General features: G+C 39.8%; 1 protein-coding gene across 1 annotated transcript; it reads left to right on the top strand.

Annotated features, from left to right (window-relative positions):
- The first annotated feature begins 517 nt into the window (after positions 1–517).
- Positions 518–24,383, top strand: MED1 (mediator complex subunit 1). The gene is made up of 17 exons (XM_069482442.1): positions 518–713; positions 3,274–3,380; positions 5,908–5,986; positions 7,592–7,646; positions 7,751–7,883; positions 8,921–8,949; positions 11,673–11,744; positions 12,597–12,671; positions 13,126–13,199; positions 13,562–13,651; positions 14,344–14,455; positions 14,953–15,077; positions 15,345–15,463; positions 16,486–16,687; positions 19,478–19,573; positions 19,687–19,792; positions 20,908–24,383. Exons 1-17 carry the CDS (start codon positions 689–691, stop codon positions 24,158–24,160), a joined length of 4,752 nt encoding a protein of 1,583 aa, XP_069338543.1. The 5' UTR covers positions 518–688; the 3' UTR covers positions 24,161–24,383.
- Positions 24,384–24,846: the final 463 nt, after the last annotated feature.

Raw genomic sequence — 24,846 nt, 5'->3', positions numbered from 1 at the left:
TCAAGAAATATTTCTGAAATTAAAAAAATTATAAAATAGTAATTAACTGTGCTGGGCTCGCCTTCAACATCATGTTGCAAAGCTGCAAAGCGCCAGTTTCTTCCTTACGACATAATTCTATCTAGTATCTCAGGGAAAACTTATTACAACTGATAAAACTTTCTTTTATCAAATGTAATTGGTTTTACTGATAAAACCAATATTCTTTGAAAAGCAAGTCTTTCAGTAAAGAGATCTGGGGATTTTAATTTGCGAGCTAACTGCCACAATAACAACAACAAAAAAGCCAGTTATCGCACAGCAACCTAAAGCTACACAATCGCAAATTCAACACCTAGCAGCATGAGGCCTGACGGACCCAAGAGCGAAGGGAAGGCCGCGTTGGAAAAAATCTCGCGAGAATCACGCATTCCAATTTCTGCGATGTCTTCATGCCCTGCCCTCTTCCTCTCTCTCGCAGGATCACGGTTAATCTCGCGTACTTTGGGAAGTTCCGTTGGGGAAGATGGCGGCGGCCTCGAGCACCCTTCTCTTCTTGCCGCCGGGGACTTCAGATTGAGCCTTTCTGGGAAGAGTGGGGACTGCTGGTGCTCTCAGTCCCGGGAGCCCGAGCCAACTTGTTTCCCCCGTTAGTGGTGGGAAAGGGCTTATTCCCTTGTGGCGGACCCAGGCCCTCTCCGCCTTCAGGATGAAAGCTCAGGGGGAAACTGAGGGTGAGTGACTGAGGGGGGAAGGAGGGAGCGGGACACAAATGGAGGGAACCAATTTGTGAGAGGAGGTGGGGGCCAATTCCCCATGGGGGCCACTTTATGGAGGGCATAGAGTCCAATAGGCAGAATGTGTGTGAGTTTTCGATTTTGATCATCCCTTCCTTGGTGATGATAGAGCTCAGACTTAGGGGTAATGGGAATCTCAACTTCTATGAAGGTTTCCTGCTCAACTAGAGAAAATTAGTTGGGCCTCAGGACACGTTTAGGCTAAAGTGGTGGGAGGCCTGGCCAATGAGCCTAAAATCTGCTTACACCTCCTTCCAGAAGAAGGTGTAATCGCCTGAATAGTGACATAAAAACAATGATACGGAGCTTTGCGTAAACGTATTGGAGGATGTTTTGGTGTGAGTGGAATGATTAGGTCCCTATGATATTAAAAGACAGCAGTTCCCTAGAATGTCACAGTGCTATTGTATATTTTTAAACTGCGTTGAATCTCATCCTTTGAATTCAGCCGAACTCAGAACTGCTGAAAAACAACTCTTCTGTGGAACTTTACTCAGATTTTCTAAAAGTTCCACACTCCAGTTTAAATGCTTCCTTAGTGTTTTGGACATAGTTATATTACTACGGCTTACTGTATTATTGTTATTTACCTGTCTTCTCCAGTTTACTCTGAGCTTTGTAGATCAAGGACCCTGCCTTATTCATCTGTGGCAATTTTATTTTTTATTTTATTTTATGTTTTTACAAGCCCACACCCACAGCTAACCAGCTAGCATCTTTTTTTTTTTTTTTGAGATGTGTTCTTGCTATGTTTCCCAGGCTGGTCTCCAACTCCTGGGCCGGGGGGAGCCTGCCTCTGGCCTCAGCCTCCTGAGTAGCTGGGACTGCAGTCATGCTCCACTGCATAGTAGTGGCTCAAAAATGTTTGATTTGAGCATCAAAGTAAAAATATTTATCAGTAGGCTTTTAAAGAAAAAGACAGTACGTGTTCTGAAAGAGAGGAAGAAAGGTGTGTTCCTTGGGTGCAAGGGGATTACAAGTGTAAAATGGAAACTGCATGAGGCAGTTTTTGTCTAGTTTACCTGCTGCTGTATCCCTAGCACTTTTTTTTTTTTCTTTTTGAGACAGGGTTTTGCTCTATTGCCCTGGCTAAAGTGCAGTGGCATCATCATAACTCACTGCAACCTCAAATGCTGGGCTCAAGTCATCCTCCTGTCTCAGCTGCAGTCCCAAGTAGCTGGGACTGCAAGTGCAGGCCACCATACCCTGCTAATTTTTCTATTTTTTGTGGAAACGTGGTCTTGATATGTTGCCCAGGCTGGTCTCAAACTCCTGGCCTCAAATGATTCTCCTGCCTCATCCTCTCAAAGTTCTGGGATTACAGGCATGAGCCACAGTGTCTGGCTCCCCGGCACTTATAATAGTGCTTGAATGAATGCTTTAAAAGTGGGAATTTGCAGAAATGTGTCCAGAACTATAAACTGGCTGAAACAGCCCAAAAAACAGTTTTCCAGAAGGTGAAGGCATTCAAGGAATGTGTTTGAATCTTGATTTAGAATATCTCACTGCCTTAATTCTGATTGACCTTCTATTCATCCTTCAATACCAATATCAACTGTCAATTTTTCTGTAACCTCCCTGAAACTAATTATGAACTTTTCTGAATTTCAATAGTAACATGTCTCTGCTTTTAAGAGCATTTCTCACTTTGCAGTGTGTGATGGTTATTTCCACGTTCACTTTTTCACATCTTTTCACAGATGTCACCTCTGGCATATTGTAGGTTTTTCATCTCCAGTGGTTTGTAGCACAGGTCTTTGCTCATACTAGGCAGTTCGAGAGTTAGAGGAGGGTTGGAGGGCTTAGGAAGTTCATTCACATGCTTAGTCCAGGAGCCAATCTTTTCTACCTTTTTCTTACCACTGCTGGAAACTCATCCTTTGGTTATTGATCTCTTCCCTGTCCATAGAATTTTAGTTTGAATTCAAATAGGAAAAATCTGAATGGCAAATAGAACCTGTTGTCTTATAAATTGATCTCTTAAAATTATGACAAAAAATTAAGGAAGTTAGTATTTTCACACTGAAAACCAACTAACCATAGTAAGGCCACGTTCAACTGTATGCTCTGCATATGCAAGGGATTTCACGCGTATCATGAAATGACTTTGTCAATAAATTGTAGGCTTGATCATGAAACATGATTAGAGATGGCTCTTTTTTTGGTTCCCATTAAAAAGTTTGAATAGAAAGAAGTCCTGTTCTAGGTGTTCCTTACATCAGACCCATAATTTTTTGTGTCTTCTCACCATTAAAAATATCTTCCTTGTAAATTTTGAAGTAAGTGATACTGAAAACTATTTTAATTGAAGTGTGGGGGTTTCTTTTGCAAGAAAAACCATGGAAGGTCTTGATAGAAGAGTTTTTAATGATGTTTTCTCCCATCCAAGTATTACCCAGGCCTGACCTTGCCTAGCTTCTGTGATCAGATGAGAACTGGGAACATTCAGGGTGGTATGGCTGTAGACTCTAATGATGTTTTCTGATTTATATCGTAGAGTCGGAAAAGCTGAGTAAGATGAGTTCTCTCTTGGAACGGCTCCATGCAAAATTTAACCAAAATAGACCTTGGAGTGAAACCATTAAGCTTGTGCGTCAAGTCATGGTGAGGATTGTGGTGAAGTGGGTAAAGTGTTGTGTTTAGATAATTATTTAATAACCTAAGCTACCCATGTGGACTCATTCAGAGTAGTTATAATAGTGTGTCTTCAATATTATGTATCACAAAATGCTGGAATACATGGTGGCTATCAACTTTAGGAGTTTACCTAAGAAGGAGGTATATTTACAAAATTGTGTTACCGTGAGTTATGGTATATTGGGGTACTTCAGGCAAAGGTTCTAAGAAATAACACCTATAAGAGACACATTCGATAGACTGGTATAAAGAGACATATTTCACTTCCTGTCAAGCTCCTTGATTTTAATGTGATATTACTTTGATTGCCTCTGTCATCTACAGATTGAGTATCCCTTATCCTAAATGCGTGGGACCTGAAGTGTTTCAGAGTTCTGAATTTTTAAAAATTTATTTTGAAATATTTGCATGTACATAATGAGATATCTTGGGGATGAGACCCAAGTCTAAATACAAAATTCATTTATGTTTCATATATACCTTAGACACATAGTCTGAAGGTAGTTTTAGACAATATTTTAAATAATTTTGTGCATGAAACAAAGTTTTGACTGTGACCTGTCAAATGAGGTCAAGTGTGAAATTTTCCACTTGTGACATAATGTAGGCACTCAGAAAGCTTTGGATTTTATAATTTTGGGTGAAGTATGCTCAGCTTATACTGGTAGAGTTGGTGATTCATTCTTAATACAGGTGAACTGTGGGTTTTCACCCATTCACTGTCAACCTCTTTCTCTAGACTACTACTTTCCAAATCATTCTCCAGTGTCGGGATCCCTTGGCCAGTTAGGTAGAAGATGAGGGGTTGGAGGGCATGTGGTGGCCAGTTTCAGAGCTGGGTGTTAAAAGTTTATCCGTATAATTCTAGTAGTAGTCAAATCAAATTGGAAAACTTTAGTCCTATTTTTTGACCTGGGCAGTGGTTATATGGGTGTGTTCACTTTGTGATCTTTCCATTTATGATTTGTATACTTTTCTGAATATATATTATACTTTTATGAAAGATCATCTTTCTCCCTGCAAAATTTTATATTGAGTCCAGAGTAAGTTCATTTTAGTAGTTTTATTAGTATTTAAAATGATGATATAAGTATAGCACGACTAGCAGAAGAACTGAAGTTGCTCTCAAAAAACCTGTATTTTACTTAGGATTGACTCCAGTACTTACTATGTGACTCTGGACAGATAATTTAATTTCTCTTGAGTCTCAGTTTGTTCATCTGGAAAATGGAGGCACACTAATACCAATTTATTTTTCCACATAGTTTTGTCATAAGGATCAAATGAGGTAATGGATAGCAAAATGTCATGTTGCTAAAAGATTTCTGTAACTGTAAATTATACAAATGCACGTGTATTTTCTGGTTCAGGTTTGTGTACAATGAAGGTATTGAAAAACATGTCTGCAATAAACAAATGGCAATTTTTCAGGCTGGGAATTCAGAGATTGTTATTTTTGTATCTTAAGACAACCATATTCTAGTTTGAAATATGCTCTGTAAAGGATATTGTCATTAGAGAGACATCATGAGATAGAGGGATTCAGGTGGCTACTGAGGCCCTTCTTAGGGTACCAGTATCTTGGTTTGGTCACCATGGCTTTCCTTGTCTATTTATCAGTTCAGATTCAGAAACCTAATTTTATTGGTATATCAAGATTTTAAAGAATTTTCAACAGCTGACATACTAACCAAATCTCAGTAGATTAACAGGTAAATCAGGATGCCAAGTTATTCATTTACAACAAAGTTTATCATTCCATTTTCCAATGTACTGGTATTCATTGTCCATAGCACTCTTCCTCTAGTCTGGGTGCAAGGAAAGTCAGACTATTAATAAATCACATGTTTGTTTTGCAAGGGTGGAATTAGAGTAGAGAGAGATGTTTATTTAGGGCATAGAAAAGACTGAAAAACTATCCTTGTGCTATAAAACTGTTGACATTTTTGGAAACTGGAATGTTTTACAGAGAGAAACTTCTTCCCTGGATAGGATTAGAAAACTGCTAAACTTTTTATTTGGTAGTCCCGTTTCTGGACTATATGTTCTCTTTCACCGAGTCAATATAGTTTCCCTAAGATTTGGTTATATTTCTCAGATTACATTCATATCACCTTGTTAAATTTGGGAATTGCCAAATCCCCTGAGCTACCTCATTTGTCATTTAATTGGCTAAATCTTAGGATATAGTTACTTCCAGAGGAGGCAGGTCTGATCTATTACATTTTGATGCTTTCTAATATTTCCCTGAAGGTTATCTTATGTTAGATTTGGGAATATGTTTTCCTACCCTCTTATATATGGATATGTATATAGCTATGTATATGAATTTTTCTTTCTTTGGATGGATGGACATAGTGACAGTTAAGAGTCTATAAACTACATAGAGTCTACAGACTATCTTGAATATTAATACTAGAATAATGTGTATGCTTACCTAAAACACTGTTAGCTTGGTTAATTTTTACCTCAAATGTTTTCCCACTTGATCTAGGAGAAGAGGGTTGTGATGAGTTCTGGAGGGCATCAACATTTGGTCAGCTGTTTGGAGACATTGCAGAAAGCTCTCAAAGGTTTGTAAACACCTTTGAAATATACTGATTTCATAAAACTCCCAGGCTAAGAAGGACTATTTTATACTTACATTAGAAATATAAATTGAGGTAGGTTAACTTTCTATACTAGATGTTGCTCTTGCTTTCACTTAGGGAATTGGGATGAACTCTTTCCTGAACTTTGGAAACATCTAGTTTTGAAGGATCAAAAATATTTTGGAGGCTGAGAGACTTAAAGATAATTGATGAAGGGTTACTGTAAGATAGTAAGGGAGGCTGGGCATGGTGGCTCATGCCTGTAATCCCAGCATTTTGGGAGGCTGAGACAGGAGGATCACTGGAGCCCAGGAGTTGGAGGCTATGTTGAGCTGTGATTGAGCAGCTGCACTCCAGCCTGAGCAATAGAACAAGATCCTATTTCTAAGGAAAAAAACAAAAAAGATAGTAGTTCCTTTTTTTCCTTCACATGTTCTCTTCTAATTAACTCTCAATAAGAAGATGTACATTTTCACTTTATCTAAAAAGATTTTTATAACATTTATGGACACAGTTTTCAGGAAAGTAAACATAAAATTTAAATCATGAGTAATCAATCATTGATTATTCATGCTTATAATGACTAATTCTACTTTTGGGGGAAAATGAAAGTAAAAACAGATTTTACTTTGCTCTACCACAAATGAACCTGATTCAGCTGAGTATTGTCTTTTTTTGAGACAGGGTCTTGCTTTGTCTCCTAGGCTAGAGTGTAGTGGCGTCATCATAGCTCACTGCAACCTCAGACTCCTGGGCTCAAGCAATCCTCCTGCCTCCTCAGTAGCTGGGACTATAGGTGCATGCTACCACACCTGGCTAATTTTTCTATTTTTAGTAGAGACGGGGTCTTTCTCTTCGTCAGGCTGGTCTCGAACTCCAGGCCTCAAGCGAGTCTCTTGCTTCAGCCTCCCAAAGTGCTAGGATTATTGCCGTGAGCGACTGAGCCTGGCCTGTCTTTAAGTTGAAAACAACTATCCCAAACAAGGAGTAATGAAAAAGAGAGAGAAAAAAGGTCTAATAATTTTTTTTTTTTTTTTTTTTTTTGAGACAGAGTCTCACTCTGTTGCCCAGGCTAGAGTGAGTGCCGTGGCGTCAGCCTAGCTCACAGCAACCTCAAACTCCTGAGCTCAAGCGATCCTCCTGTCTCAGCCTCCCGAGTAGCTGGGACTACAGGCATGTGCCACCATGCCCGGCTAATTTTTTCTATATATATTTTTAGCTGTCCATATAATTTCTTTCTATTTTTAGTAGAGATGGGGTCTCGCTCTTGCTCAGGCTGGTCTCGAACTCCTGAGCTCAAACGATCCGCCCACCTCGGCCTCCCAGAGTGCTAGGATTACAGGTGTGAGCCACCGCGCCTGGCCTAATAATTTTTTGAATAGATCTTTTTTTAACCCTTATTACTTCTTAGGCCACAGCTAAGCTTTACCAATGAAATTTGTGCAGATTACAAGCATTTTAACTATTGAATGTGTTTATAGCTTTGGAAGGACAGATACACTGTTTAGGATCTTTCTATCTTTGAAGAATGCCATTTAAGTTACTTGGAACATTCTTTGTGATTTCTTTGTTTCATCTTTTTCATAGTAACATCTTTACCAGCAATGACTGATCGTTTGGAGTCTATAGCAAGACAGAATGGGTAAGTAGTCTATCTGTAGGCACAAATGTTTAACTTAGTGTTAACTTTGGGAGGCTTTATTTATGTGTCTTCTATTAATTTTTGTTTTGATTTGTTCCTGCTAGACTGGGCTCTCATCTCAGTGCCAGTGGCACTGAATGTTACATCACGTCAGATATGTTCTATGTGGAAGTGCAGTTAGATCCTGCAGGACAGCTTTGTGATGTAAAAGTGGCTCACCATGGGGAGAATCCTGTGGTATGTGTTGTTGATATTTCACTGGAATCTGTGGGGTTTACTTAGGGACATTAATTTTAAAATGAATTGTTGGGGTTGAAATAGCTTGGGTTTAGGTTTTTTCATGAGCCACTGTAGAGATGATGTGATGGGCTGCAACAACAACAGCTATAGAATGGAATTTAGAATAACACTGGTCCCATCTCTGACATCATCCAAGGGCCTTTTTTTTTTTTTTTTTTCCTGGGACAGAGTCTCGCTCTGTTGCCTGGGCTAGAGTGCCATGGCGTCAGCCTAGCTCACAGCAACCTCAAACTCCTGGGCTCAGGCAATCCTCTTGCCTCAGCCTCCGGAGTAGCTGGGACTACAGGCATGCGCTGCCATGCCCGGCTAATTTTTTCTATATATTTTTAGTTGTCCAGCTAATTTCCTTCTATTTTTAGTAGAGACGGAGTCTCGCTCTTGCTAAGGCTGGTCTCGAACTCCTGAGCTCAAATGATCCACCTGCCTTGGCCTCCCAGAGTGCTAGGATTACAGGCGTGAGCCACCGCGCCCGGCCCATCCAAGGGCTTTTGACAAGTAGAAACACCAGAGGAACCCTTTTCATTTCATATCAACAAACATGAGCCGCAATTGAACGATAGGTGCTGGGGATACAGAAATAATAACTTATGGTTCCTATCCTCAAAGAGATTATGATCAAAAAGGACAGATAATCTAAAAAATCCTATAATAGAGATGAATGTAAAATGTGTGTAACCAGACAATTTGATATGTATTCCAGAGATGGCATTAAGGAGAATTTCTAATGTTTTAAGCAAGCTACTGGAAATTGATTCCTTTGTAAACTATTTCATGTTTTGATTTTAAATTTCCTACCCCAACCCCATGGTTCACCAAGTAGGAAGAAGATGCTTTTTGATATTTTGATATAAGGATCTTCTGTAGTTTTAATATTCTTTGCTATAAAGCATGTGCTATTAATAAAAGAAAAACTTTTGATGTCTTCAAAGGTGTTAAAGTAGTTCAATGTTTAAACATACTTTCTTTGATTTCAGAGCTGTCCAGAACTTGTACAGCAGTTAAGGTAAGCAAATAACATTTATATTCTTTGATATTAACAAACAGTGCTGTTCTTTACAGCTAGGTTTTGAGACTGGCCAGGAGTTCAAATTTATTTTCTTGGGCCCAGATTGTTCACGTCTGTACTTGTTCACTTTCAGAATTGACTTAGCATGATTGTGTTACCCTACTCAGTCTATTCCAGGTTATTATTAATAACACCAGGTTATTATACCAGGTTATAATAATAACGCCAGGTTATTATTAACAACCTTGGTGTTAATAATTTTTTTCCTCCAAATTTCTGGTTTTATAAGGACTTGTTTATCTTGAGGGGGGGAAAAAGTCCCAAACATCAGGCTGTTCACAAAACTAATGACAATTTGGATTGGAAAATTCTTTGCTCTAGGGGCCTACCTGGTGCACTGCAGGATGTTTAATAGCATTCCTGGCTTCTCTCCACTAGTTCCAGTGGTGTTCCTTCATTTCTCACGAACAGAAATATCTTGACATTGTCAAATGTCCCCTGGGGTGCAAAATCACCCCTGGTTGAGAACTATTGATTAGCCTTAAGAATTCCATGTGGAACAAAAGAAATAGAACCTAGTCATTCAATCAGAGAAGGCTTGAGAAAATTAAGTCTATACCATGAAAAGAACTTTTTTACTTCGATTTTGAGAAAAATGGTTTCACATTGAAGGGTATATGTGTGATAAACTGTCACAGGAAAAGTGCTAGGCTTGAAGACAGTCTCTTTAGTAGTTAATAGTTTTTTTCCACTGACTTATCTTTTCTCTTTCAATTGAGTGGAAGTTTACATGCTTAAATTTAAACCCAGAATTAAGACTTTTTGATAATTTAAGAAAGCTATTATATCAGTTTTGTTTTAAACATAGTCAAATTCTCAGGTACCACACTGGGATATCTTGGAGTGTTAACATTGAGGAAATAATGTGCTTATAGCCAAATTTGAACAGCTTTAAAAAATTGTAATGCATGGAAAAAAATTACCTTTTTATGATTTCATTCAATCAATAAGTCTAGCATAGGTTACCACAATACTCCAGAAAGAGCCAGTATTTCTGGCTGTCACCTAGAGTGGGAGTCTGTACTAACTCATGAACTGGTGGTATTATAAAGTTAATTTGTAAGCCTGTTTGGAAGTGGGAGCCTCAGAAAGAATGTTAATTTTCACTGATATTTTTAGTCAGTATAGATGGTAATACTAAGGTAGGGAATATATTTTGCTTCTACTCTTGTTTCTTTTTACTGTCTTCATCACATTATGGCCTGTAAGTGCTCAATAAATGCTAACAGAATGTCTGATAAAGTGTCTGACATTGTCATGGCAGTTTAGCTTTCCAGAGAACTTTTTCTTTTTTTCTTTTTTTTTTAAGTTTGCAAAAAGATAGAGTTAGAATTGTTGAGATAAGTCAGATTCCTAAACCTACCCACAAAAGCCCATTTGGCTAAGAATACAAGCCTGAACATCAGGTCCTAGAAAGCCAGGTAGCAGTTTCTTTTTTCTGGGTGGATCTGGTCATAGGAATATTTTGGAATCTGTGGTTTGGCTCCAGAGTACCCCAACACACTCCTTTTTCTCTAGGTCTTCATCTCTCTCCTAGTATTTGTTTTCCCTCTTAACCTCTGCTCTTAGGTTGCTGTGTACCTGTAAGTGTTTTGTCTTCTCAATTTATTTACCTCTACAATCAAAACTTTTATTTTCTATCTACATCCAATCTCAGTTACATATTGAAAGGAGCTGGGTGCATTAACATGTACCTGTAGTCCCAGCTGCTTAGGAGGCTGAGGTGGGAGGATTGTTTGAGCCTAGGAGTTTTGGGTCCAGCCTGGGCAACATAGTGAGACTCTTTTAAAATTGAAAAAAATAAAATACCAGCCTGGGCAACATAGCGAGACCCCATCTCTACAAAAAATTTTTTTAAAAATTAGCTGGGGGCTGGGTGCGGTGGCTCACGCCTGTAATCCTAGCACTCTGGGAGGCCGAGGTGAGAGGATCACTCGAGGTCAGGAGTTCGAGACCAGCCTGAGCAAGAGTGAGACCCCGTCTCTACTAAAAATAGAAATTATATGGACAACTAAAAATATATAGAAAAAATTAGCTGGGCATGGTGGCACATGCCTGTAGTCCCAGCTACTCGGGAGGCTGAGGCAGAAAGATTGCTTGAGCCCAGGAGTTTGAGGTTGCTGTGAGCTATGCTAATGCCACGGCACTCTAGCCCAGGCAACAGAGGGAGACTCTGTCTCCAAAAACAAAAAAAAAATTAGCTGGGCATGGTGGCATGCACCTGCAGTCCAAGCTACTCAGAAGGACTGCTTGAGTCCAGGAGTTTGAGGTTGCAGTGAGCTATGATTGTGCCACTGCACTCCAGCCTGGACAATAGAGTGAGACCCTGTCTCTAAATTAATGAATGAATGACTCAAACCAGATTTCATTATTTAGGAACTAATTAAAATATGAATTATCATGTGGTTTGACTGGTATCCTTTTGACTTCTATACTGCTTATTAGCACCTTCTCCAGAAAAATGGGGCAGAAAGAGGAAGGAAAATATTTCCTTTTCTTTTGCTACTTTCGATTGATGAGAAAACCTTGGAAGAAGAAGATTAAAGCAGATTATTAAAATCAGTTTTTATAGTCATTATTTTGGCACTTTGTTGTAAGATTGAGTAGTAACTATATGTTGTATTCTTCTCCCTTTTACCTCTTCTCTGAACTCCCTTTAGGGAAAAAAATTTTGATGAGTTTTCTAAGCACCTTAAGGGCCTTGTTAATCTGTATAACCTTCCAGGGGACAAGTAAGTATTTTTTTTTTCTTTTCTTTGAAAAAAATCAGTATAAATCTATAAGCCATTTTGTCCTTATAAATTTGCCAACTCTTCTGCTGTGTCTTATTCTTGTTTCTACTCATGTTATCTATAGCTCCAACTTTATGTCTTCTACAGGTATTTTAAACAGGCAATGTCTACATTAATGAATTATAATGCTAGAAGACAGAGTATAGTCTTTGACATGTCACACACATTGATTTCCAAGTTGAAAGGAATTAGTTATTGTGGATCTGGCTTGTCATTTCTATTCTTAACCTGGGATTCTTAACCTTGGGTTTTTTAAACATAGATAAAAATAAGCTTTCATAGTGCTAAAAATAAGCTTTAATAGTGATAAAAATCACTATTTTTTTATGTTTTAAAGTTTTTTTTTAGGGTCAGGTGTGGTGGCTCATACCTGTAATCCCAGCACTTTAGGAGGCCAAGGTGAGGATCCCTTGAGCCCAGGAGTTCAAAACCAGCCTGGGCAACATAGTGAGACACCGTCTCTATAAAAAAGAAAAAAGAGAAAAATTAGTTGGGCATGGATTTAGTTGGCACGCACCTGTAATCCCAGCTACTTCAGGCTGAGGCAGGAGGATCCCTTGAGGCCAGGTATTCTAGGCTGCTGTGAACTATAATTGTGCCACTGCACTCCAGCCTGGGCAACAGAGGAAGACCCTGTCTCAGAAAATAAAATTAGTTATTTTTTAAAAAATGATTGTAGTTGCCTCTAATATAGACTTGCCCTGTAGCCTTTCCATGTCAATGTTTGTGTGTGTATGTATAAATGTGTATTTTTCAAGTATTTAACTCATGTTCTCCTCATCTACTTTCCAGCAAACTGAAGACTAAAATGTACTTGGCTCTCCAGTCCTTAGAACAGGATCTGTCTAAAATGGCAATTATGTACTGGTAAGACTGCTAAAGCCTCAATTTTATATGACCCTCTGAGTTTTTCTCCCAGGCAATTGGAGTTCTATTTTATACATCTATATTAATGCCTGTATTATACATCTTGACCATCTCCTTTCCATTTCCAAATTATGACTGTTTATAATCTGAGTATCAGTATCACTAAGTTGTTGGTTCTTATTCTGTAGGTTTTATCTGAAGACTTGTCAAACCTCGATTCCCATCTGATAAATAATAGTCTAGTTGTAATTTTTATTTACCATATTACATACTGGTGTGTACTTGGAAATAATCCTTTTACTTTGAAGTTGAGGTACACAAACTATATGCCCCATTACAGGAAAGAATTGTTAGGATAGCATTACAAGACTTTTAAGAGCTGAACTCAGTATCACACTGTGTACCAAGACATGTGGAATTAAATATAAGCAAACATAGATCATTTGTCTTGCAGGAAAGCAACTAATGCTGGTCCCTTGGATAAGATTCTTCATGGAAGTGTTGGCTATCTCACACCAAGGAGTGGGGGTATGGGATTCTGTTTTGGTTATTTAACAAAATGTCTAGTTTTAGTTGAGGGATCTTTATTTTTAATTTCACCTTGGCTTTATAAAGATAAAAGCAGAGTGAGAAAATCACTAGTCATTTGTGTAATTTGTAAAGATTTCTAAGTTTTCAATACCTGCCCTCCCCCAGTTTGTTTGTTTTTTTTTTTTCAATTGTGTGAAGTAAATTGATGCTCCCAGAATCAATACTTCATCAGCTGCTTTGGAGCATGAATCCTCATATATGTGAATATAGGTTGAATATAGGTTTATAGAAATGTGAATACTTTTCTTTATTTGTAATTTATCTGATAAAGATACAGTAATTAGTTTTATTTTTCATAGGTCATTTAATGAACATAAAATACTATGCCTCTCCTTCTGACTTGCTGGATGATAAGACTACATCTCCTATAATTTTGCATGAGAATAATGGTAAGACTTCAACTATAAAGCAACTGAAGGTTTTGTTCAGTGTTTTAAAAATATTTTATAGCCGGGGATGGTGGCTCATGCCTGTAGTCCCAGCTACTTGGGAGGCTGAGGCAGTAGGATCGCTTAAGCCCAGGAGTTTGAGGTTGCTGTGAGCTAGGCTGACGCCATGGCACTCACTCTAGCCTGGGCAACAAAGCGAAACTCTGTCTCAAAAAAAAAAAAATTTTTTTTTTAAAAATTTGAATGCCCAGGCTGTCTGTAATTTCTGGTTTGCTACTCCCTAATGAGTTTGCTATCCTTACTATTTGCACCAGATACACACCTCACACACACATATACATATGTAAATACATATCTATCTATACACATACAATAACAGAAACTTAATAAGTATTTTTGAGTAAATAAGTAAATGAGTGAATGAAGAGATGTAAGCCATCTGACCTGATAGAATCAGCTTTACTTATTACCTTAAAGGTGTAGAATGCCGGGCTTTTATTTACTTAGAAAAAGAATTATTGTATGGTTAGAAAGGTAACTTGAAGAATTTCTAAGTTATAAAGGAATTATAGTATCTGGAAATTATGGGTGACAAATAATGCAGAAGTTAATCTTTTTTTTTTTTTTTTTAAATGTTGCAATCCCCTTAATTTGAATTACTTTGAAGAATACCTTTCCTTTCCTATTCCCAGTTCCTCGATCTTTGGGCATGAATGCATCAGTGACAATTGAAGGAACATCTGCTATGTACAAACTCCCAATTGCACCATTAATTATGGGGTCACATCCAGTTGACAACAAATGGTAAGTTAAATACAATTTTAGAGTAGCAAAGTCCATTTTTTCAACTTCAAGTCCAGTATGGAACAAGTGTTTCACTTGGCTGTTCCCCACTTGAATTTCTAGAGGTTGGCTTGTTTTATCCATTAATTTCTCTTTTGTTCAGTAACTGTTAGTTCCTCTCTGAAGTCTGCTCATAGAACATATTCTCTTCCCCGAGAGAGAAAGAAGAGAACTGTGCTGATTCCTCTGATTTAATGATTGGCCCATTTTATCTTATGTCGATTTGGAGTTACATTGGAGTAATATTGGTACAACATGCCTCAGGACAAGTGTTTGAATAAATACTACCGCCTTAACAAATAGCATGTTGTGGAACTGGGGGAAGGAATTTCAAAGAGTGAGCTTTTGATAGAGTTTATAAGTATGTGTCTATGTGATACATACATTTATAATAATGTTTGGATTTTTCATTTCATACCGAGTCAAAATCAACCCTTCCCTGCCTCTTTGTTTTGAAGGACTCCTTCCTTCTCTGCAATCACCAGTGCCAACAGTGTTGATCTTCCTGCCTGTTTCTTCTTGAAATTTCCCCAGCCAATCCCAGTATCTAGAGCATTTGTTCAGAAACTACAGAACTGCACAGGTGAGTTTTGAGCATCAGGAACCAATATTCATTTATTGTAAATATGAGAAGGAAACTTCAAATTCAGATAATTTATACCCCTTTCAGTCTTGTAGTTCTCAGTGAAATACTGAATGGGTGTAGAAGTCATGGTGCTTTGTACTAGTAAATGTTTAGTGAGTGCTTTTTGAGTAAATGCGTGAATGAATGTGGAAATCATAAAGAGGAAACCAAGGTGTCAACTTTTTTATCTTAATGTAATCATTATGTTAATCTTTGTTTTTCTAGGAATTGCATTGTTTGAAATTCAACCAACTTATGTACCCCTCTATGAACTGATCACTCAGTTTGAGCTGTCAAGGGACCCTGACCCCATACCTTTGAATCACAACATGCGATTTTATGCTGTAAGTAAGGCCCTCTGGAGCTGGAGTGTTGTCAGTTATGTTTAAACCCAAGATCATGTCCTATTTCTTCAGTAAGGCAGGAAATTACAGAAATCTCTGAAACATATTGAAGAAAAAGGTTAGGAGCTTCCATTAGGACACAACAGTATATATTTCTTTGTTGAAATTTCAGATGAAAGTCTCTTAATGGTATTTCAGACTTTTACAAGCATATAGGTAGGTGTTAAGAATTCTTATTGTTAATTCCTCAAGTGCCATGACCTTATAATCTGGGAAGGTCCCGCAGGTACTTACAGAGAAGAAAGTGCTGGAAGGAATAAATTATGGAAGGTTCCAAAAGCTCATCTGGGCTTCAATTTATTTGAATGTTTGACATAGTCTAAAGTAGTAGTTGCTAGATTCTGGCTGCATTATATATTTTAGGGTGTTTTATTAAAAATAGAGATTTTGCACTTATAGTTTAGGTACCTCATTAACATGGATTTCTGAAGTAATTTTTATATTATGAATCCACTAGTATATTTATTAAAAAGATATCTTTTTAGCTAAATGAGTTATTGACATTTATAATATCAGCCCGTCAAAGAATTCACTCTGTAGTATTACTCCCCAAGACTTTGACTTTGCTGCACTTTTTTGAGGAATAGGGTTGTTTTTGTTTTTTTTTTTGAGACAGTGTCTCGCTCTGTCCTCTCCTAGCTCACTGCAACCTCAAACTCCTGGGTTCCCTCCAAGGGATCCTCCTGCTTCAGTCCTGAGTAGCTGGGACTACAGGTGCATGCCACCACTCCTGGCTAATTTTTTCTCTTTTTGGTAGTGATGGAGTCTTGCTTTTGCTCAGGTTGGTCTAGAACTCCTGACCTCAAGCTGTCTTCCTGCCCCAGCCTCCCAGAGTGCTAAGATTACTGGCATGAGCCACTGTGCCCGGGCAGGAATAGGTTTTTTTTTTTCCCAGCATAGTTTGTGGTTGGAGTACAATGGGTAACTAAATAGCACTCATTAGCTTTGTTCTTTTTCCCCAGGCTCTTCCAGGTCAGCAGCACTGCTATTTCCTCAACAAGGATGCTCCTCTTCCAGATGGCCGAAGTCTACAGGGAACTCTTGTTAGCAAAATCACCTTTCAGCACCCTGGCCGAGTTCCTCTTATCCTAAATCTGATCAGACACCAAGTTGCCTATAACACCCTAATTGGAAGCTGTGTCAAAAGAACTATTCTGAAAGAAGGTACTACATTTCCTTTGATATACTTACAGGAAGATGGAAACTGACTACTGTAGTTGTTCTTTTATTTGGCAGCCCATCAAAATCACTTGTGGAGCTTTTTAAACTACAGATGTTTGGTTTCCACACCCATATGAACTGAATTAGAACCTCAATGGGAGGAATTGGGAATCTAATCTCTACAAATGATTTTGATGGAACCATTGTGTAGATTGGCATTTGGAAACCCCTGTTTTTTGCAATGTTCTTAACTCTCTTCCTGAACATAGTAATGTATTTGGGTATATTAGGGATTATACCTTGCAGCAGGTAGAATTTGGAGTGCTATAATGAGAGGATTTCTCGATATCCAAGTTTTGGTTGGTAGGACAGTGTTTCCCAGCTTTAGTCCTGAGTATATTTTCTCTCCCCATTCTTTGGAGAACTTAATCATATAGCTTTAAAAAGGTGAGAGGTGGCTCAGGCCTGTAATCCTAGCACTCTGGGAGGCCAAGGCAGGAGAATCTCTTGAGGTTAGGAGTTTGAGACCAGCCTCAGCAAAAGGGAGACCCTGTCTCTACTAAAAATAGAAAATTAGCCAGACAACTAAAAACAGAAAAAATTAGCTGAGTATGGTGGTGCACGCCTGTAGCCCCAGCTACTTGCTACTCGGGAGGCTGAGGCAGGAGGATCACGTGAGCCCAGGAGTTTGAGGTTGCTGTGAGGTAGGCTGACACCACAACACTCTAGCCTGGGTGACAGAGCAAGAGTCTCTTTCTCTCTCTCAAAAAAAAAGTGAGACCTGTGCCCTTTTCTTTTTCTTTCAGGGTCTGGAATGCCGATGTTTTTCAAATATAGTTGCCTATTAGAAGCCTGCCTGTAAATTTTCGCTGCTCTAGCTAACCACAGTTGATTTTTTTCTTTTTTTTTTTTTTTGAGACAGAGTCTTGCTCTGTTGTCCAGGCTAGAGTGCCATGGTGTCAGCCCAGCTCACAGCAACCTCAAACTCCTGGGCTCAAGCGATCCTCATGCCTCAGGCTCCCACGTAACTGGGACTATAGGCTCAAGACACCATGTCTGGCTAGGCTAATTTTTTCAATTTTTTTGTAGACACTAGGTCTTACTCTTGCTCCAGCTAGTCTTGAACTCCTAACCTCAAGCAATCCTCCCTCCTTGGCTTTCCAAAGTGCTAGCATTATAGGCATGTACCACCATACCTGGCCCACAGTTTATTTATTACTGTATTCATAAAGCACTCCAGTAATACACGTATTATCAGTGTAAATGATAGGCAAGAAGAAACAGGGAAGGTAAATCAGAGGACACATTTCATGGGAATAAGAATTGCTTTAGGCCGGGCGCGGTGGCTCACGCCTGTAATCCTAGCACTCTGGGAGGCCGAGGTGGGCGGATCGTTTGAGCTCAGGAGTTCGAGACCAGCCTGAGCAAGAGCGAGACCCCATCTCTACTAAAAATAGAAAGAAATTATATGGACAGCTAAAAATATATATAGAAAAAATTAGCCGGACATGGTGGTGCATGCCTGTAGTCCCAGCTACTCGGGAGGCTGAGACAGGAGGATCCCTTGAGCTCAGGAGGTTGAGGTTGCTGTGAGCTAGGCTGACGCCACGGCACTCTAGCCTGGGCAACAGAGTGAGACTCTGTCTCAAAAAAAAAAAAAAAAGAATTGCTTTAGAAATGAAAAATTTTTGGATGTTGGAGTAATGACATAGAACATATGGAAGCAAACTTGTGGCCCTTCTATTTTGTGTGTTTGAATGCTAGGAGAATTCTCCAAATAGATTTTGCGCATTTAAAAATGAATTTTTATAGGGTAGTTATGGAGCTAATCCTATAGAGATGCAGGTTTTTTCCTAAGAAAGTATATGATCCTTGTGTTTGGGCTGCCAGCATGTCTGGCTTAAGAACCTATGATGATAATTAGATATACATGTATTTGGCATAAATGTATCATTTTAGATTGTAGCCTGTACATCTCTGCTTACCAAACTATGGGCTGCACAGCTAATAGCTGCAAACACTGATAGAAAGCAGGGTTTATGGTAATGGTTCTGGATGTCTGCATACATCAAACAAAATGAGAGAGACACTCCTCCTGGCCACTTTTATTTTCAGAATTTACTTTCAAGGTAGTGTGTTTAGGCCGGGCGCGGTGGCTCACGCCTGTAATCCTAGCACTCTGGGAGGCCGAGGCGGGTGGATTGCTCAAGGTCAGGAGTTCGAGACCAGCCTGAGCGAGACCCCGTCTCTACTAAAAATAGAAAGACATTATATGGACAACTAAAAATCTATATAGAAAAAATTAGCCGGGCATAGTGGCGCATGCCTGTAGTCCCAGCTACTCGGGAGGCTGAGACAGGAGGATCGCTTAAGCCGAGGAGTCTGAGGTTGCTGTGAGCTAAGCTGACGCCACGGCACTCACTCTAGCCTGGGCAACAAAGTGAGACTCTGTCTCAACAAAAAAAAAAAAAAAAAAAAAAAAAAAAAAAAAAAGGTAGTGTGTTTATATCTGCCATGGTCTTTTACATTTTAGGTATTAAATACCTTTATCTTAGAAAATTGAAAGTTTACTTTTTTTGTTCTGGAGAAATTTATAACAACTGGTAGATTCCTTGGAATCTGGTTCCTTCTATCATCTGTGGATGAAGTAAGTTTTGTGTGTGGAAAAAAATGAGATTTAGTTTCCAAGGAGGAAGAGAAAGAATTTCACTCTGTATATTTAAGGAATATTATTTATTTGTCACAAGTCTTATATAAGTTGATTGCTTCATGATTTTTTTCTTTGCCTTTTAGATTCTCCTGGGCTCCTCCAATTTGAAGTCTGTCCCCTTTCAGAGTCCCGTTTCAGCATATCTTTTCAGCACCCTGTGAATGACTCCTTGGTGTGTGGTGAGTTGTGTGGTGGCTAACACCTCTCTCAGAGCAGTTCGGTCTCTGTATGTTTTTTGGAAAGTCAGAACCTGAATCTATGCCAAATATCTCCTGTATATTTTGTCTTTCAGTGGTAATGGATGTGCAGGACTCAACACATGTGAGCTGTAAACTCTACAAGGGGCTGTCAGATGCACTCATCTGCACAGATGACTTCATTGCCAAAGTTGTTCAAAGGTAGCACTGGCCCTTTTCCATCAGAGTCCCATTAAGAGATGTATAAAGAATGTTTTCCTTATTAGAGTGAATTAGAAATAGCGGAGAAAAGCATTTAGTCATTGCTTTGAATTCACCCTTCTCTGCTGCTTTTCCATTCAAGTGATCTGAGCTTTGGGGTTTTTAATATCTCTGTGAGAGCAATAGGAAATAAAGTAGGAAACTTCAGGCCTCGCATTAGGGTACTTTAAGGCAGGAGAGAGCTGAAATAAGATGCAATTTTTTCTCACCTATCTTCTGTGCCACTTTTTAACAGGTGTAGCATGTTAAACAGCAGAGTGTGGGAAGATACTTAAGCCAGTCAGCTTCCCAGAAATGTTAATATGTAATTTTGAGATTTTTCTAAAGCAGATGCTGGCAGCCTATTTTTGCAAATAAATTTTATTTGAATACTGCCATCATTTTCAAGTCTGGCAGCTTTTTAGCTAATATGTGAGAGTAGAGTAGTTGGACATAAAACATATGACCTCCAAAGCCTATGAAATACTGCTATTTGGCTCCATAAGGAAAAGTTTCCTGACATGTTGCATACCAAAACATTTTCAAACATGGCTTTATAGATATAAATTTATCTGGAAGATAAAATGCTTTACTTTTAAGATTTTGTAGCAGCAGTAACACTTTTCACAACAGTGTAGCTTTGGGATGATCTAAGCCATTAAAATTTAGAACTTAATGGGTCAAGAGGTTTTTCTAGTGGTTCATTAATTAAAATAAAACATATATCCCATTATTACCATGTGAATCCCCTAAAGGAAGCAATTTTCTTACTGTGTTCCATTATTGCCTATTAGTTCAATATGAAATCTAATTATTTTGACTCATTTTTGGTTTGTTTTTGGTATTTGATTCGTAAGAGGTTGACAGATCAGATTCTTTTTAGCATGAATTTACCCAAAGCTCTGCCATTTGATAGAACTACTCTTACCTTATAGATTTCTTACAGATTACTACAAACCTCTGATGGTTTATCTAAAATCTCAGGCAAAATTAGAGCCTGTTTTTCCAAATGATAAATTGGTTTAATTCAGCAGCTAGTACAATGTTAACTTTGTTTTTTCCATCTTATCTTGCAGATGTATGTCCATTCCTGTGACGATGAGGGCTATTCGGAGGAAAGCTGAAACCATTCAGGCCGACACCCCAGCACTGTCCCTCATTGCAGAGACAGTTGAAGACATGGTGAAAAAGAACCTGCCCCCGGCTAGCAGCCCAGGGTATGGCATGACCACAGGCAACAACCCAATGAGTGGTACCACTACACCAACCAACACCTTTCCGGGGGGTCCCATTACCACCTTGTTTAATATGAGCATGAGCATCAAAGATCGGCATGAGTCGGTGGGCCATGGGGAGGACTTCAGCAAGGTGTCTCAGAACCCAATTCTTACCAGTTTGTTGCAAATCACAGGGAACGGGGGGTCTACCATTGGCTCGAGTCCGACCCCTCCTCATCACACACCGCCACCTGTCTCTTCGATGGCCGGCAACACCAAGAACCACCCGATGCTCATGAACCTTCTTAAAGATAATCCTGCCCAGGATTTCTCAACCCTTTATGGAAGCAGCCCTTTAGAAAGGCAGAACTCCTCTTCCGGCTCACCCCGGATGGAAATGTGCTCGGGGAGTAACAAGACCAAGAAGAAGAAGTCATCAAGGTTACCACCTGACAAACCCAAGCACCAGACTGAAGATGACTTTCAGAGGGAGCTATTTTCAATGGATGTTGACTCACAGAACCCTATCTTTGATGTCAACATGACAGCTGACACGCTGGATACGCCACACATCACTCCAGCTCCAAGCCAGTGTAGCACTCCCCCAACAACTTACACACAACCAGTACCTCACTCCCAACCCAGTGTTCAAAGGATGGTCCGACTATCCAGTTCAGACAGCATTGGCCCAGATGTAACTGATATCCTTTCAGATATTGCAGAAGAAGCCTCTAAGCTACCCAGCACTAGTGATGATTGCCCACCCATTGGCACCCCTGTTCGAGATTCTTCAAGCTCTGGGCATTCTCAGAGTACCCTCTTTGACTCTGATGTCTTTCAGACTACTAATAATGAAAATCCATATACTGATCCAGCTGACCTTATTGCAGATGCTGCTGGAAGCCCCAGTAGTGACTCTCCTACCAATCATTTTTTTCCCGATGGAGTAGATTTCAATCCTGATTTATTGAACAGCCAGAGCCAAAGTGGTTTTGGCGAAGAATATTTTGATGAAAGCAGCCAAAGTGGGGATAATGATGATTTCAAAGGATTTGCATCTCAAGCACTAAATACTTTGGGGGTGCCAATGCTTGGAGGTGATAATGGGGAGACGAAGTTCAAAGGCAATAGCCAAGCTGACACACTTGATTTCAGTATTATATCATCAGTAGGTAATAAGACTTTGGGTCCTGCAGATTTTATGGAGCATCACAGTGGTAGTCAGAGTCCTTTATTGGCCACTGGGGACTTAGGGAAAGAAAAGACTCAAAAGAGGGTAAAAGAAGGCAATGGCACCAGTAATAGTACTCTGTCAGGGCCAGGATTAGACAGCAAACCAGGGAAGCGCAGTCGGACCCCTTCTAATGATGGGAAAAGCAAAGATAAGCCTCCAAAGCGGAAGAAGGCAGACACTGAGGGAAAGTCTCCATCTCACAGTTCTTCTAACCGACCTTTTACCCCACCTACCAGCACAGGTGGATCCAAATCTCCAGGCAGTTCAGGAAGATCTCAGACTCCCCCAGGTGTTGCCACCCCACCCATTCCCAAAATCACTATTCAGATTCCAAAGGGAACAGTGATGGTGGGCAAGCCCTCCTCTCATAGTCAGTATACCAGCAGTGGTTCTGTGTCTTCCTCCAGCAGCAAAAGCCATCATAGCCATTCTTCCTCCTCCTCCTCTTCATCTTCTGCTTCCACCTCAAGCAAGATGAAAAGCAGTAAATCAGAAGGTTCATCAAGTTCCAAGTTAAGTAGCAGTATGTATTCTAGCCAAGGGTCTTCTGGATCTAGTCAGTCCAAAAATTCATCCCAGTCTGGGGGGAAGCCAGGCTCCTCTCCCATTACCAAGCATGGACTGAGCAGTGGCTCCAGCAGCACCAAGATGAAACCTCAAGGGAAGCCATCATCACTTATGAATCCTTCTTTAAGTAAACCAAACATATCCCCTTCTCATTCAAGGCCACCTGGAGGTTGTGATAAGCTTGCCTCTCCAATGAAGCCTGTTCCTGGAACTCCCCCATCCTCTAAAGCCAAGTCCCCTATCACTTCAGGTTCTGGTGGGTCTCATATGTCAGGAACTAGTTCAAGCTCTGGCATGAAGTCATCAGGGTTAGGATCCTCAGGCTCATTGTCCCAGAAAACTCCCCCATCATCCAATTCTTGTACAGCATCTTCTTCCTCCTTTTCCTCAAGTGGCTCTTCCATGTCCTCCTCTCAGAACCAGCACGGGAGTTCCAAAGGGAAATCTCCCAGCAGAAATAAGAAGCCGTCCTTGACAGCTGTCATAGACAAACTGAAGCATGGGGTTGTCACCAGTGGTCCTGGGGGTGAAGACCCAATGGATGGCCAGATGGGCGTGAGCACAAATTCTTCTAGCCATGCCATGTCCTCCAAACATAACATGTCAGGAGGAGAGTTCCAGGGCAAGCGTGAGAAAAGTGATAAAGACAAATCAAAGGTTTCCACCTCGGGGAGCTCAGTGGATTCTTCTAAGAAGACCTCAGAGTCAAAAAATGTGGGGAGCACAGGTGTGGCAAAAATCATCATCAGCAAGCATGATGGAGGCTCCCCCAGCATTAAAGCCAAAGTGACTTTGCAGAAACCTGGGGAAAGTAGTGGAGAAGGGCTCAGGGCTCAGATGGCCTCTTCTAAAAACTATGGCTCTCCACTCATCAGTGGTTCCACTCCAAAGCATGAGCGTGGCTCTCCCAGCCACAGTAAGTCACCAGCATATACTCCCCAGAATCTGGACAGTGAAAGTGAGTCGGGCTCCTCCATAGCAGAGAAATCTTATCAGAACAGTCCCAGCTCAGATGATGGCATCCGACCGCTTCCAGAGTACAGCACAGAGAAGCACAAGAAGCACAAAAAGGAAAAGAAGAAAGTAAAAGACAAAGATAGGGACCGGGACCGGGACAAAGACCGAGACAAGAAAAAATCTCATAGTATCAAACCAGAGAATTGGTCTAAGTCACCCATCTCTTCAGACCAGTCCTTGTCTATGACAAGTAACACAATCTTATCTGCAGATAGGCCCTCAAGGCTCAGCCCTGACTTTATGATTGGGGAGGAAGATGATGATCTTATGGATGTGGCCCTGATTGGCAATTAGGAACCTTATTTTTTAAAACAAACATGGCCAGAGAAAAAACTATTGATAAGTTGATAGGGAAACCAACATAAGGGGTGAGTCAGGTCTGATATTTGTTTAAGAATCCTAAATGGCATGGCTTTGACACCGAGCTGGGTGAATTTAGAAAGGCATGTCCAGACCCTACTAAAGAGACCACAGGGTTTGATTCTGGTTTCCGAGAATTTCTTGTTACTTTACCAGAAAGAAAAAATTAAAATACTTGCTTAAGAAAGGGAGGGTGGGTGGGAGGGGTGTAGGGAGAGGGAAGGGTGGGAACCAGTTTTGTGGGAAATATCCATATATATTTTCTTCTCCCTTTTTCCATTTTTAGGCCATGTTTTAAACTCATTTTAGTGCATGTATATGAAGGGCTGGGCAGAAAATGAAAAAGCAATACATTCCTTGATGCATTTGCATGAAGGTTGTTCACCTTTGTTTGGGCAGTTGTCCATTTGAGGCATGGGCAAATGAAGGACTTTGGTCTTTTTGGACACTTAAGTAATGTTTGGTGTCTGTTTCTTAGGAGTGATTGGGGGAGGGCAGATTATTTTAGCTATTTATTTGTAATATTTTAACCCTCTGTTTGTTTTTATAGTGTTTCTTTCTAAGTCTGAGTTTAGGGTTCAAAATGATGGGAGGCAGAAGAGCAAGACTTATTTGGTGTT

This window comes from Eulemur rufifrons, chromosome 9, assembly GCF_041146395.1.
Source record: "Eulemur rufifrons isolate Redbay chromosome 9, OSU_ERuf_1, whole genome shotgun sequence".
Lineage (NCBI taxonomy): Eukaryota > Metazoa > Chordata > Mammalia > Primates > Lemuridae > Eulemur > Eulemur rufifrons.
This window is presented reverse-complemented; position numbering and strand designations above follow the sequence as displayed.

Coding starts and splice junctions, on each gene's coding strand:
- MED1 (XM_069482442.1), top strand. CDS start 689: ATGAAAGCTCAGGGGGAAACTGAGG. Junction 8,950..11,672: donor GAACTTGTACAGCAGTTAAG/GTAAGCAAATAA, acceptor AACTCCCTTTAG/GGAAAAAAATTTTGATGAGT. Junction 19,574..19,686: donor GAATGACTCCTTGGTGTGTG/GTGAGTTGTGTG, acceptor TTTGTCTTTCAG/TGGTAATGGATGTGCAGGAC.